Source organism: Tetrao urogallus (genome assembly GCF_951394365.1).
Source record: "Tetrao urogallus genome assembly, chromosome: 1".
Lineage (NCBI taxonomy): Eukaryota > Metazoa > Chordata > Aves > Galliformes > Phasianidae > Tetrao > Tetrao urogallus.
In genome coordinates this window covers 187887037-187902616 of record NC_136813.1, presented here as the reverse complement: position 1 = coordinate 187902616, position 15580 = coordinate 187887037, and the positions used below count along the sequence as shown (strand labels likewise).

The window sequence follows — 15580 nt, the reverse complement described above, 5'->3', positions numbered from 1 at the left end:
GTTCAAATTGAAGTTAGGCACAAAATTAGTATAATAATGCATAGCAGGTAGAGAGAAGTTATTCATTGGTTCCTGTAGTTGGAAAACAGTAAGGAATGGATTGGCAGCTACCATGACTCACAAAATGCCTGAATTAAGAACTGAATCACTGCAGTACATAGTTTGTTCTCTTGATTTGAAAAAATGAAGCCTAAAAAGGTTAAAATATGAAAACATTTGATAGTGGGGATAAAAAAAATAGGGTGAGAGCAACAGGGACATTTTTCATATTCACTTCTTGTTCTCTCATTGACTTCGCCCAGGAATATCCAACCTGATGTCCAAGGGAAATTCTTAGGTCCCTCAACAGCCCACCCAGTCCACAGCTTCTCAAGGATCCCTGAGATGGGTGAGGAGCAGGCTGCAGACCGGATCTTGAGTTCTTTCCTACTGTCTGTTTCCTATGGGGTCTTGCAGCTTTCCCATATCATATAACAAGAGGCTCATTGAAACAATAGGAAAATAGAATAAAACTTATAAGAGTGGTGTGAATCAGCAATGGGCTGCTCCCACCAGAAGTAGTCAGTTTTGGTCCACATCCTGCCTTTTGTTCACACCTCAAGGGTGCTCAACACAAAGTGTGCCCAGGAGCAAGCTGCAAGTGGGTGAGTTGTTCTCATAGCATGGCCCTTGGTGTTCATCCAAGGTTCTTGATATGGAAGGAACCAGTGACCCATTGCTGATGAGTGTTGCAGTAAATCTGGTGCTCTCAGGCTTATTTATTTAGGATAGACAAGACAGCTGCACCAAGCACAGGGAGCCCGTGCGGCAGGGCTGTGTTGGCTGTGTGGTCATTGGCAGCAGGGAGGTTGGACACCTCTCCCTTTGGCGATGCCTTGAAAACAGACTGCAGACAAAGCAACATGTCCATCTCATCAGCTGTGAAGCTTAATTAAAGAGGACTGGTACACTTGCTGTCTCTGGCAGCAGTTTTGATAGCTGGAAGGAAAAGAGAGCCTGAGGAAAGGTGCTTCATAAAAAGAAATAGGGAATCGATAATTTCTCTACAGCCTCTTTTCCTGAGAAGCTGAAAATCTTAGTCCTCGTGGTCCTGCACATCAGTCACAAAGAAAGAAAAGCTATCAGGTTGTGCCATTGCCAATGGCCCTAAGGGATGTGGCTGAGCTCATGGTGCAGGGTTGGCTCAGTGTGATTTAACACTTCTTTTTCCCGATCTGTCTAACCACAGGGCTGCTCTTCGCCAATCGTGGTGAAGTTTGCTGATACCCAAAAGGACAAAGAGCAGCGGCGTTTGCAGCAGCAGTTGGCACAGCAGATGCAACAGCTCAATACTGCCACTTGGGGAAACCTCACGGGTCTTGGAGGACTCACACCACAGTATCTAGCTGTAAGTTCATATCAGAGGTGGTGCACCTATAGCATGCTGTATTTATTTTAGACCCATGAAAATTAGCAACAGTAAACTTCCTTCAATGGAATAGTAAATTCTGCAGGACATATAGTATGTCTACTTCTACATTAAAAAAAACTTTCCATGTTTATTGCATGATTTAAAAATAAATAGCAAAGAATAAAATTTGAATAAACATTTCAATGCATTGCTGCTGTCCAAGGCAAGAAGCATTTAACGTTTACTCGTGCTGCAAAATAAAATTTTACTCCATTAGTTTTATTGTTCTTTTGAACATTACGTTCTGTTATTCATTGCAGGAATAAAATTTAAGTTATTCCTTAGGGGAAGACAGATAGGTATCTGAACACAACACTGTACAGTCCGTATCTGTATAGTGCAGCTTCTAAACTAGGATGTTGTGGTTCAGTGCTCTAATTTTACATATTTTCATCTGGAAATTACTTTTACTTTAATGCATGGTCCCATCAATGCTAAACACACGTGATTCATACTATCTTTTACAGAAGGGAAGATGGCAGAGGAAAGCAATTTGTCTCTCATAAATTTAAAATGATATTTTCTTTGATCTATATGTAAGAGGAAAAACAAGTGCTAGCTGCTGCCCCTGATGGAGAAAGCTGAAATACACAGCTGTGTGTCTTAGGTCTTGGATTGCCAAGTCTACCTTGCAGCATGGCTGGAAGGGTTTTCTGCTTCTTATGGCTCTGGAGCTGAGTGTACAGGTTGGGCAGCTTCCGATAATTTGGGGAGCTCCTGATGGTTCTGAACTAGACAAATAGATGCATCCGTATCTGTACTGTATACGCATAAGTGCATAATTTGTATGCATACAATGTGTTGGTATAGTGATATAATGATAAACAGCAATTTACCTGGCAATTAAATATATATATCGGTATTGAGGTAGGCTAATTAATACTGAGGTGGGCTAAATTGCTGTATACAAATACCAGTCTAATGAGTATCTGTGTGCTTGATTCATATAGGTAATAAAGAAAAAACTGAATTCAAGAGGGTGGTGGAGAATGGACCGTGATTGACAGAGATGAGTTATAGTAACTACTAGACTACAGAGGGTTGTAATTAGTCACGCTATGTTGGTTTAAATAGATTTAACACCTGGTTGTTAAAAAGAATAAATTGATTAATTGTTTTAAAGCAGCGATGTTATTGAGTTTCCCTTGTGCCTCTGTGTTTCTTAATAGAGATTAGACATTAATATGGATTTACAGCATTGACTCTAGGGATGTTCATTCCAACAATAGACAGAAGCAAGAGACTGCATAAATGTAAAGAAAAGCATAAATACTCCAAATGTGAAATGATCGCTCGTTTTAGTTTTATCTTCATTTGTTACACTAATGTCAGATAGATTGCTGTTTTGTGTTGTTAATTTGCAGCTTCTGCAGCAAGCGACTTCCTCCAGTAACTTGGGTGCCTTCAGCGGCATTCAGCAAATGGCCGGTAAGTTGAAAACCATTTCATTCTATTCTATTCTATTCCAGCTATGTTTTGTATTCTTTAGCTATCAAATTCTGCATCTCTAATAATCACACTGTCGGGCAGGGGGCTGTACTGTATTAAACGTGGCAGATGTACTGGCAGGGGACAGCTCACGGTTCAACGTCAATAGAAACAGTTTCTCCCCTCTTTCAAAAACTGAAATTAAACCCAGAGCTCCCAGGTTGAGCAAACAGTTTGTCTTGCATTAGTCACCTGCCATTTGTCCAAAGTAACCAATTGTAAATTGCAGGAGAGCTCTTGGTCCCTGCAGCTGTATCCTTCCCTATGAAAAGTGTCAGTAAAGCAACAGCAGGATTACGTTCTCATTTCCAGCGAGATTTCTGTGTCCTGAAAAATCAAATTAATGGCAGTCCTCAAACATTTTAATAATAGGTGGTGAGTAAAAATGTTCTGACCTTTTTAATGAAACCCAAGATTACAGGCCTACCTTCAGTGTGGATTTTCAGGCTCCTTTTATAATGATGGAAAATTAACTGGGTGCCTTTTTGACTTTGGAACCCTAGTTGACAAAATTACACAACAGAAGCTTTTATGTAAAAGTATAATCTTTAGTCTGAGGGGAAAAAAAAAAAAGAAGAAAAAAAAAGAAAGAGAGAAAGAAATAAAAGAGGAAAAAAAATCAAAGTCTGGGCATATTTGAAAGCCAGCTCGTTGGAGGGCTTCTTAGTAATGAGCTGCGTGCCAGTAGTAACTGATGTGTAGTGATTAGCAAAAGGTCGCTCCCACTGTGTGACCTACCATGCTGATACCCTAACTTAACATGATGCTGGAGAAGGCAGCATGTGCAGTAAATCAGAGCACAGATGCACATTATGCCCGCCGCGAGAGACTGTTAAAAAGCTTTTTTTTTTCTTGTTAGAAGGGAAAAAAAAAAAAAAAAAAAAAAAAGGGAAGCACAAAACCCCCAAATTGCTGCATTAGTTTGTTTTAATCATGAACCCACTGAATCAATAGCATACAACATTGTGCTTGCTTCATCATTACGAAACAAAGAGTAAAATATTCACAAGTCTTTCTGAGCATCATTTTCTCACTCTTCTTCTAATCCTCGTCTTCTGCTTCTTCTGATTCGGCTTTGAATGAATCCTGAAATACTTTAACAAGTACAGATCTACCACACAGCATTGCTGTACCCCACAGGTATTCTTTGCTCAATTGTTACATTATGCCATTATTGCAGTGACATCAGAGACTAATGCGAACCTGCTGTCTGACAATATAAATTGGCCTACAGATGACAATATCTCTGAATTATTCTCTCTTCCTCAGACCTGCTGGCAGTGCTTGCTGGTTCTATTATGTTACACTTGCAATCTAGCATTTTTTTTTCATCTAAAAATGTATCTTAATATGATAAACAGAACAGAGCAATTCAGTAACAGTTTTATGCTTGGCAGTTTTGGAAGTGGCTTTGAGCTCAGAGATTGTGTTTAATGTTTTCATATTTGGTTAAGACTGCGAAATGAAAGAATTGAGACACTGAAGAAAAATAATGCAATCTCTATTACATTATGTGCATCTTGGAAGTTTTCTGTTGCCTTTTTCTCCCAGGTAGTGTAGATTCAGCTTTGTCTCAAACGACTGTGTCAAAGCTAGAAATTTTAGTAAAGTAACTTTAGAATGGGCTCTCAAACCAGGATTTATTCTCTGAAAGTCAGATGGTCTTGAGGCTAATAAGTTGTAGAAGCATATCACTTTTACTTGAGGGATGTACCTTCTCGACTAAAAATTAGATGCTAATGTGCTTAGATATGGGATGATTTAATGACTGACTGCCTCTCCTGGAAAACAATTTTAACTTTATATTCATTATAAAAACTGCTCTAAATTTACTTCTTTCTTTCCCCAAAATATGTAACTCTTAAACCTTATTGCTGAAGATCAAATTAGTGACATTAAATTTTCTCTCCAAGCTATAGCTCCACCGATGAGCACAAAAGACTAAATGTTATTTCACTGTTAGGACCAAGAGTTCATGTCCTCTCCTTGGAAATCAAAAATTATCCAGGAATTTATCTTTGGTGCTATGTTATGCTGTGCACTCAGTACTAAAGACTCACATGGTGTGTTTTATAGAAGGAATAGAAAATGCTCCAGTGTCTCCAGCAAGGTCTTGCCTGCTGCTGTTCTTGAATGTTTGTTCTCACAGCCCACAAAGCAACATAAAGGCCCAGAGTTTTTTAACTTAAGCTATTTGCATTCATTTTGCAAAAAAATGAATCCAATATGTGTTTTTCACATTGTGTATGGCTTGCTTATTAATAGAATATTTCAAGTTGAAGACTAAAGTCTACACATGACTGAGTAAGATGCTAAGACGATAGGTTATTGATGCTTGCATGTTCTTTGAGCTAAAAAATGTGCTTACAGTCAAATGTTTGTTCTGGTTCTTGTGCTGAATTTAATGGTGAGGGTTAGGCATTCCTCAGGATAAGTAAAGACAGAATCTGCATGCTTGAGTAGTTCTGCACGCCAGAATTTATTCAAGCACGTGCAGTGCGTTTGAGGGGTCAGAGTTTTGTCTTTGAAGTCAGTGAGTGTGCTTACCACTCAATCCAGGCACTAAAAGTTTGATCAAAAGCCACAGAAGCTGTGAAATTCTCTCTCTTACTTATATGTCAGGGCTTTAGTGCCTCTTGAGCGCGGAAGTCCTGACGAAGTCACAGTTTGCTAAGGTGGGATGCTTATTGTAGATGCCCCCTCATCCAAAATTAAGGACCTCCAGATCTGGAAGTATTAACTTGTACTGCTAAAGCTCATGTCGTCTCTGAGCTACCCAGAAGGTACATAGCACACACTCTATACATGTATATAAATATACATGTAAAGAAATATTTCCTTAGGAATAGTATTTCTTAAATACAAGCAATTTTCTTTGCAAGCAGAGCCTCAAAGTAGTTAAATTAATTTTTATGCTTTTATGGTTTATATCTTTGGTTTTATTGGAGGGGATATTTGCATAGGCATTTTTAGTTGAAGGCAACTGGAGCTTGTTTAAAAGACAGGGATCTGATCCAAAGAAAAATGAGGATTTGTCTCAAGATCTCACTAGCATACAAACATTAAACAAACAAATCAGATCCAAAAGTGAATCCTGTTCTTGCTGTAGCAGCCCACTGGCACCACTGTGCGTTCTGTGTTTCCTTTACCCTGTGTTCATAAATTATTTGTGATGCCCAAGTAAATCATGATACTGGCCTCACTAAAATTTGTGATATTTGAATTTGAAAGGCAACAAGCAGTAGGTTGCCATTTAGCTTTCCAAGCCTTAAGGTTCTACACTCAATTCCCCAGCTTAGATGTTCTCATTTTTATTGAAAAATGAGATTTTCATGAAATCATTTTATTTCAGGAGCCAAACCAAAGAAAATAGTGTAATATGTCAAGACTGGTTTAAAAAAAATAAAAATAAAAATAAAAATTGGGAGAGTTGGCAGTGCTGCCTTGGCTATTATAATAATCCCCCAGTCTTGATTACAGGAGCTAGCCCTACCTTGCCAAACTCTGCTTTATCACTCTTTGTAAAACATGTAGGCAGATACCATCACTGAGTGTATGTTTTATAGTGAGTACTTCCTTGCTTTTCTTCCCTCCTACAATATCTGCTAATGCTAATTTAAAGACTGTTTTCCCTCACATACCTCGCAAGCTTCAATGTCTAGCCTTTGCTTTGTCTTTGGGGAAGGCTAATAATGTGGATGAATTTCGTTGTATTATTTGATTGTCTTATTTTAGAAAGACAATGCAAGCTGCAATAAGCACTAGCAAGCTTTCAAGAAGGAAAAAAAAGATTCCTTCTTCAAATATATACAGATTGCATGGAAGGTATAGTTCAAAGGTGATGGATGTCACTTGAATGTTTGTATTGAATTTGGCTGGCATTGAATTGCATCAAAAAACCAGCAGTTTTTTAAGTGAACCTGCTTGTGTAAGAAGAACTTGGGAAGTACTATACAGACAGTGTAAACACAGAGGTTTTTATATTCTACTGGATTACTGCAGAAAATTTGAATGCCTCCAAATTATATTATCTATGAAGATTTTCTATCATCTATTAATGCTGTGGCTGGAGTAAACATTTTCTCATGCAGAAATATTTCACCTGTATATGACCATTCAGAGCACATAAATATGTGCGGAGCTCATTAAAAACACAAAGGAATTCTCTTAATTTCAGTAGACAGCCAGTGTGTTTTGCTTTCTGAAGTCATGCAGGAGAAGAATCCATGCTTTTGGCTTTTCAGACACCTAAATCCTCTACAGCTGGGGCTTTTTATACTTTCTCAATGTATGTTCTTTTGTTTCAAGTGCATTCCAAACACTCTCACAGTTTTGTTGCATTTTGGGATGAACTTCTGGCCCATTCTGAGCCCTTTTCAATTCATTTCACCCTTCTTTTGCAACCCAAGCCAGATTTCCTCCTGTTGCAGAGTCTGTAGGAGCAGATGGGTGAGAGAAACTCTGTGAGATTCTGCTTTCTGAATATTTCCCTCTAATTGTTGTATTGGCTCAGTGGATCTGGAGGGACCAGTTGGAAGCCAAGGGCCATCTGCACAAAAGCTCTATACTTTTGCATTGGCCCAAGGATCCTTTATATCCTCTGACTCGTTTGTGGCTTCATTCCAGCAGAGCCATACTGAAGGAGGACTTCTCCTGCTATGACCTCTTTAGGGATATCATATTAAAAGTAAAGGTCAGTGAGAAACTCTCCAGCTCAAGGGAGATAGCTGTTTCTTAAAGATAACTACTAGTTTTGAAAATGTTGACCTCAGGGACTAAAAGCATTGAGCTTTTGTAACACTAATTCCATTGAAAGTCCTTAATTTAACCCCTACAATTTTCATTTTTTTGAAGATAAGAAATTAAACAGTTTGATTTAGCATTCTTGGAGAACCAGATTTTGGAGGAAGTGTGGCTCTTGCCAATCCACGCGTAGCTCCTGTTCATGGGAGAAGGAGAAGCACCTGGAGAGGAAAACCAAGGCTCCGCAGCTTTCGAGATGTGCTTATTCAGATGGTGAAAGTGTGTGATGTGGAGTTTGGCCAAGTCTGGATACAAGATCTGTAAATCTGGCTGGGCTTTCAAGAAATAACAGAAGGAGGGAGAGAGGCTTTTGATTCCCTTGGCCTCTCTGAGATTGGAAGTCATCTCACTGACCTGCAGCAGCTTGGAAATTGGGCATCCAGACTCCCTATAATGTCAGTGGAGAGGATTCATTCCTAGGCAGCAAGTCATTTTACCATGTTAGTCTTACCTACTTTAATTCAATGAATTCATACTCTCTCCCTTGACTGTAAAAAAAGCCTGGGTAATTTTAATTCTCGTGAAGTTAGATCAGATGGATCTCTCCAACTAAGACTGGGAAATTTTCAGTTGAAAAAAGCACATTTCATGCCAGGAATGCGTTAAGAGATTGTGTAACTTGGAAATGGACTGAAATCCTGTGCAAGTCAACCGATGGTTCTAACTTTCGGTCGGATTTAAGCATGTATTCTTAAATAATGTGATTACCAGGGTAGAATCCAATATGGACTTAAAAGTTGTTTTAGGGGCTTTCCTAACTCAAACAGTAAGTAGTCAGGATACCTTAAGCACTTCTGAGATAAGCAGCTTTTCTAAAGGTAGGCACACCGTATGTATGATTTAATGGAGGTAACAGTCTCCTGTCCCTTTCAATTCTTTAAGTATTGCTGGAGTAACATTGCACTTTCAGACTCAGCCTGAAAAGACTTTCCCCCAGTTTGTAACATAAGCATCCAGAATGGCTGGTATCAGTGCCAGGAAATGGATGCTTTTTGGCCTTGAAATGATTAAGGTATTTTACCTTAATCCACAGTTTTTAAGCTGCAGTCAGAATATAATTCAAAAAGAATAAATGCTTATAATTGGGATAGATACAATTTCCAAAGAAAGATAGGCAACAGCAGAGGTCAAGCTATTGGAAACTGCTTAGGAGTGATTCAGACACAACTCTGATTATCACCACCGATTTTGAAATTCTCTGTGCATATCTTGTCACTAAAATGTGGTCAGTGCTTTATCAGCATTTGTTCAGCAAGCAAATTAAACTATTTCCTAATATAATTTTACTATGATATTTGGAAACCCAGATCTGAAGAGATCTCGGAAGACTTCAGGAATGGTTTGTGATTCTGCTGCCTCCTCTACAAATAACCCAATAATTTCAAATTTACAGATATCACAGGAGAAAAGCTGTGGTGACTGAAACGAGGCAAATTGCCTCATTGTATGAAAGTTTGTGTCGGAGGCAGAGCAAGGAGTTGTAGAATATAAATCTCGTGCTCTCAAATTTCCCCGTGTTTTCACAGAACTGCATCTGTGACTGTGCAGCACTACAAAAATTTCCTGCGAATGTGCTAATAGGCCTTATGAGAATGTTCTATCACCATCCATCTGTCACTTTTTAACAGGCCTGATTGGCAAGCACTTGTAACAACTGACATCTGTTCTTGCTTATTGATATGTAGATTTATGGTAATTGCTGTGAACAATAAGACACAAAATTACCTAAGGTGAACATTAAATTAAATTTTCATGCCCCTATCCTTATAAATAATTTTAAAAAAAATCTTAAGTTTCAAGCAAGGCATACCTTGCATCTGTTTTGTACATAATTTAATTGTTCTTTTAATCTGCCAAATAGCAAAATGAAAGTTGAATTTCCTTGCAATTTATTTGCCAAGCTAATAGCACATTGGTAAATACGTGTTATTAAAAATGGAATCAAACTGTATTGTGATTCTGTTGTGGTTTTGGTTTTTTTTATCATTTCACTTTAATTCCCAACATTGTCTCTATCATGAAGATCAAGACTTATTCCTTGCCCAGAAATGTTTTTCCCCTACAGGGGGACTTCCATTTTTCATGTGTAACTCTGCCTGTGAGGCTGCTCTTCAGCGTTAAGCAATTTGCATTTCCTGAGAGAGAGGTGCATTTGCTGAGTGAGCAGCACTTTCAAATGAGAGCGATTTACTCATTTTCAGTCCAGCTCCATTGTGGGATTTGGGACTGTTTTAAAAAAGTTGCAGGATGTGAAATGTGCGAAGACAGTATGTGAAAAAGGAGAGAATGACCGAGCAGATTAGTCCCACAGAACTATACCTTGACTGAAGTTCAATTGAATCAAAATCCCCATTTGAAAGGAAAGTACATTTTGGATTTGGAACTTGAGAGTATTTGGTTTCCCTTCTCCAATTTTGTCTTAGCAAGTGGGATATTGACGCACTTGTCAAGTTGATGGGCAAAGCCAATGAAGGGAGAGACGATAAACTGCCTAGGGAACATAAAACTGTGATGACAAGAGTTATTTTTTTTGAAAGTTGGAGCAAAATGAATCCTAAAGAGGTTGTGTATTAAATGATAAATAGCTGACACAAGCAGCTATAGGGCATGCTGGGGGACTGCATGTGCTCTGAGCCACTGCTGACAGCCACTCCAGGGCACTCAGTGCAGTGGGGCTCTTTGGGCTCCTTCTCATGACAGCAGCAGGCAGGTTGGTTGCTTTTTTTCCAAAAGGCACTATAGCTGACACCCCATAACATCTGCAGAGCTGGTTGGTGGCCAGTATCTTTTAGTCATCTCCGCACTCAAACAGACTGGGTGGAGAAACAACTCCGTCACTGCCTCGCTTGTTTATTCATCTCCTTTTGGCATAGAAACTCTTTCTTTAATTTGATGTATCCCTCTTGTCCTTGCACAGGAAATGTCCCACTATAAAATAATGCTTTTCATGATGATGCAGTGCTGGTATTAGTTTTGCATCCACACAGGCACAACAGTGACACGCAGGGCCCAAGAGAGCTGTTGTTTGTTCTGTTGACCTTGTTTTGCCACTTCCTTGAGAGCTGTACAATGTATGTACATTGCCTTCCAGCTCCCATCCTTCTGTGCTCACGCTCTTTGCTGCTACAGCCTTCTTCAGCTTTGCCTGCATACACAAAGCCCTGTATATGAAATGCAAAAAAGAAAGCAGTATTAAATTGCTTATGAATCTATTTATGTCCATACTGATGTTTAGAGAAAGGTTCCCACATTTTCCAGAAGCATGTGGGATTTGGTTTGAGGAAGCTCCTGTACTGTTCCGTGATTTGCTCACTATTATTTAATCCTGCTGTATGTGCTGTTTAAAAATTGGAAGTGGAAACCTCACCACAGAAGAAATATAAGCTGATTATGACTGATCCTACTGATGAATTACTTACCAGAGGGTGATAGAAATCCATGCTGCCATGTCGAAGAGCCAGCCCACTGCTTTATCAAATGTCCATTATAGTGTGGCATGAAAAAGGGGCTCTGTGAAGATGAACAATGTCTGCTGGACATTTTAGGCTGTATAACTTATATTTCTTATAAAAGAGGAAAGTAAAAGGTACCTGAGGACCAAATTCACAAAAAAAAAATGCCTCTCTGTTTCGTTTTTTCCTTCTCAAACGTGCTTACAAAGCTTTAGGTTTGAACTCCTTTTTTTCTTCTTCTTCTCCAAGCTGATATGAGGTTCACCTGGTATGAGAAACAAAGTGTGCACAAAGAAGTAATATCTCTCTCTTGTTAGACAAGCTAATGTTCAAAAAAAAGGAAAAGAAAAGAAAAGAATGAGTTTTCAGGCACTTGAGCTCTTCTCTGAATGTTCACCAAGACTCAGGTAGTCTTCTCAGCTCTGTCATTTGATCTAAAAGAAAGTATTACTCTTCATATAAGCATCATATAACTAGTATTATGGTTTATGGTCTATGTTATGGTCTGTGTCTGCTTTTTCAGTTCTACCAAGGGCTCAAACATGTGGAGATCTCTCATGTCCAAACCAACTTTTGGTAAACGCACACTGCCATCCAAAAAATCTCTTCCATGCCAATATGTTGCCTTGTGATCACTCCTTTGGACAGTTGCATCTTATCCATAGGATTCTGAGAAGGATCCAATCTGATTAATATTAGCACCTAACTTGTATCTGTGTTATAGTCTCATACTGAAACAGTCCTCTGTAGAATAGGGGCTTAAGTACTTGGCATAGTCCAATCTAAAAGATAGGTGCCTTAAAAGAGACTCCCAATTGCTCTAAGTCAAATGAATGCCATTTGCTGTTCCTTGTTCATCTTTTTTTCCATTTCACATAATTTGCATTTATTGTTTCTCCTTTTTAACTCGCCATCTAAGTTAAATCCTTTGCTGTTTAAACGAATGCATTCCTTGAAGATCTTCATTGAAATGCAGGTGTACCTCCCCCATATCTTCTGAAATAATGAAGTAACAGCTGACTGAGTACTCTTGTTATCACAATGTAGAGCTTATGGTCTGAAAGTCTCCGCTTCAGTGATGGTGCTTTGATCAGTCTGATACTAATTTGATGCTCTTAAAACATACCTGGTTTTAGAAATGAACTATCCAAAGGAAAATCAGTACAACTATTGGCTACTGCACAGTGCAGTCTTAGTAGATACATTCAGATGGGACACGGGAAACAAATTATATTCATCCTAATTATATGACCCTATATTGAATCTGTTTTAAATGTTATCTTCATTACACCCCCTGTTGTGTCAGGGAATAGTATTGCTCCTGGGATTCACACAGAGTTTAAATGACTTCTAATTCCACTCTTCCCTTATCGAAGTGACACCAGCCAGATTTAATTTTCCTAACCGTAGGCTGGTGCCATTGCCATATTCTCTGACTATGAAGGCAGAAAGGTGAGAGATGCTATCTGGGGGCTTTAAGTGGCTCCCAGATTGTAAGTGTCTTGGGAGTAAAGAAAACTGAATCTCATGGCAAGATACACCCATTGAAAATAGTTTATTGGTTTTTTGGGTTTTGTTGCTGTTGTTTTTTATGGCACCTTTTAATTAACTCTATTGCTTCTCCACACAGGCATGAACGCTTTACAATTACAGAATTTGGCAACTTTAGCAGCTGCAGCAGCCGCCGCCCAAACCTCAGCTACTACCACCAATGCAAATCCTCTCTCCACAACGACTGGTGCTCTGGGAGCCCTCACAAGTCCTGGTAAGAGCAGAATGCTTGCTTTCAAGATGCAAAAATGAGAGCAAATAGGAAGAAAATATTTAAAACTGATACCATGCTGTGGCTAAGTTGTGTGCTTGTGTAAATTCTGGAAACACTTTTAATAACTGGATACATTTTTTGTTGCTGTTATTTTTAAGAAAATAACTTATTTTTCAAGCTGTCCAATATGGACTTGTTCTCCATTGCAGACACATTTCAGGGGTCATCAAAGCATAACAGACCCGTCTTGAAAAGCTTTACATCAAGTTTACAGATGAATGAGAAATTTAAGCTAATTTTAACTTCTCAGAAAGGGTTCAGAACATGAGCTAATCCTTCCCATCCTACAGAAAGATGAAACAAGGTGGTACTTCTTAATTCCCAGGGGACAAATCTTTGACTCTAAGCCCATTGTGCACTTTTTTTCTTCACCCATCATAAATTTTTATGCAGTCCTTCTCTCCTTTTTTCCTTCTCTTTTCCTTGCTGTAGCCTCTATGGAGCTGTCTTGTGGTCCTGACTGAGAATCAGAATTGATATCAGGTGCTTAAGGAGTGCACAGCCACAATCTGACTTAATTGCCTCAAACTGTATGGAGAAATAAGGAGTAGGCTAAGAGACAGTGGTGCCTCCATTGCCAACACGTACACTTTCATGCATGAACTTCCCATGTCTGCAAAGCCTTTGCCCCTGAGGTAGTGCAGATCAAGAGTTTAGTAACACTTCAGCATCCCTGAAGTCCATGGAGAGAGATGTTGATTCAGTGTAGTTATACTGGGTTTACAGTGAAGTAGCTGAGTGAAAATCTGGCCGCTTATGTAAAGATAAAGGCTGTAGGGTGTAATTATTTGCATCATGAAGTGTGTTTATTGCTGTTCTAAAGAACATTCATATTATTTTAGACACCACTAAAGAACATTTGTGTTTAATCTTGTTTAAGTGTGTATTTATTCCCCATGAAAAAGTAATTCATGGCAGACGGTTTGAGCACATCAGTAAGGAAAACAGCCTTCACTGCACAATAGAACTGGGACCAAATGTGGTGCCGGGTGTTAAAGCTGGCCAACACTTACCATTATATTACAGTTTTATTGTTCATTTGGGGGAGAGGTTAAATGGAAGGCAGCTTGACTGAATATTGAGTTTGTGTAGGCTTTTGCTGTTTCTTATGTGAGCCTCATCTTGACCTAAAAATAATCCAGCACAACAGACTTAAGAAGTAAATTAGGGAAAAATTATTTGGTTTTGCTGATTTTTTGTATTTTTTATTTATTTTTTTTAAAGTCTGAGCTTACTCTTGTCTCCATCCTGGAGCTAGATCTTAATACATTGCAGAAGGGTAGCCTGAGTGTCTGTGCTTCTGCTCTACTGTCTTCATGTCACCTATTTAGAGAAATGTTGCATTTCTTGCAACATTGTTTCCTGCAGTTTAGATGTTAAATGACTGGATAGCCTGTCCTCCAAAAGCATACTCAGCATCTCTTGAGCTACACTCACTAGACCTCTTAAAACAACTAAACATACTGCATAGCAGTGCAGAGGGTCTAGAAGTGAACTTTCCTATCAGTTGTGGGGCATGAGAATCTCAGGCAGCAGCATACTTCTGTTGTGGTATTTGACTTGCCATGTTAGCACAGGACTCAAAATTCATATTTTAGGTCCACATTTTCCTCTCTCCCTCTCTAACACAATCTCCTTATCCAGCCTGGCTGAGTTGCTGGTCTCTCCTAATCCAGGCTCCCGAATGCCTGGATGGATGGGTGACTTTAGCCCATGTCCAAGCCTGCAGAAGCTTAGGAAGATGCTTTGGCTGGGAAGGTATTTCTTCAAGATAAGAGTTCCTGGGGTGCCATCTTAGAGCAAGTAGCAGGGTTTTCCAAAGAGGTTAATTGTTCTGGCTCACACTCTAGAGGTATGATATTTTAAAAAAATCTGGGACATTTAACCTCTGAAATGGTGTATTCTGAATGACAGTGCTTCCTATAGACAGTCTTATAGACAGGTTGGCATACCAAAGAGAAAATCCGTATCTAGTAGCTTCCTTAACCTGTTTCTATTGCACAACCAGCCTAAAAACAACTCCTGATAAAATGTCTTTCAGTTTGAGCTTTCTTACCTTGTTCCACATTCTCTACCCTATTAAGTATTTTTTAAACCTAAACAGTATTTTCAATGGCTCTTCTCTGCTCTGTATGAAATGAATTTAGTTCAATAAAGCTTGTCAGAGTAGCTCAAAGTATTTCCATTAGAATTTGAAATATGTTGGCAGAAAACATTTAAATGTGCCTCTCAGAGTGTGAATGTTTGGAGGCCTTGAGGGTATTTTTTTGTTCCAGTTTTCTTTTAATAGAACACTTCAGTTTGTTGTGTTTCATAAGTGTAAATTATTTTGTCTGATTTCAAAGCCTGCACAAACCCCAGTAAGAAATGTTTGTGTCTCTCCAGATAATGCATTAAATTAATATTTCTCAGTTCAGAAAACTACCCAGATTTAGGAGAGTGTAAAGGTACATGCTTAAATTGAATTATTTCCTTGATGCTGTTAAAGCCAAAATCCTACTCTGAACAGGAATGGACTTGAGCACGTACTTCTAATATGCCTTAAACTGTGCTAGCCACATT

At 38.9% G+C, this 15580-nt stretch overlaps 1 protein-coding gene across 13 annotated transcripts in view; it reads left to right on the top strand.

Annotated features, from left to right (window-relative positions):
• Positions 1–15580, top strand: part of CELF2 (CUGBP Elav-like family member 2) — a gene marked incomplete at both ends in the record, with an annotated part of 367040 nt that overhangs the window by 320650 nt on the left and 30810 nt on the right. For all 13 annotated transcript variants that reach the window (XM_079532577.1, XM_079532586.1, XM_079532587.1 and 10 more), the window contains 3 exons: positions 1229–1387; positions 2815–2878; positions 12824–12958. In XM_079532577.1, the coding sequence (XP_079388703.1) occupies positions 1229–1387; positions 2815–2878; positions 12824–12958 (358 nt within the window). The remainder of the gene's footprint in view (positions 1–1228; positions 1388–2814; positions 2879–12823; positions 12959–15580) is intronic.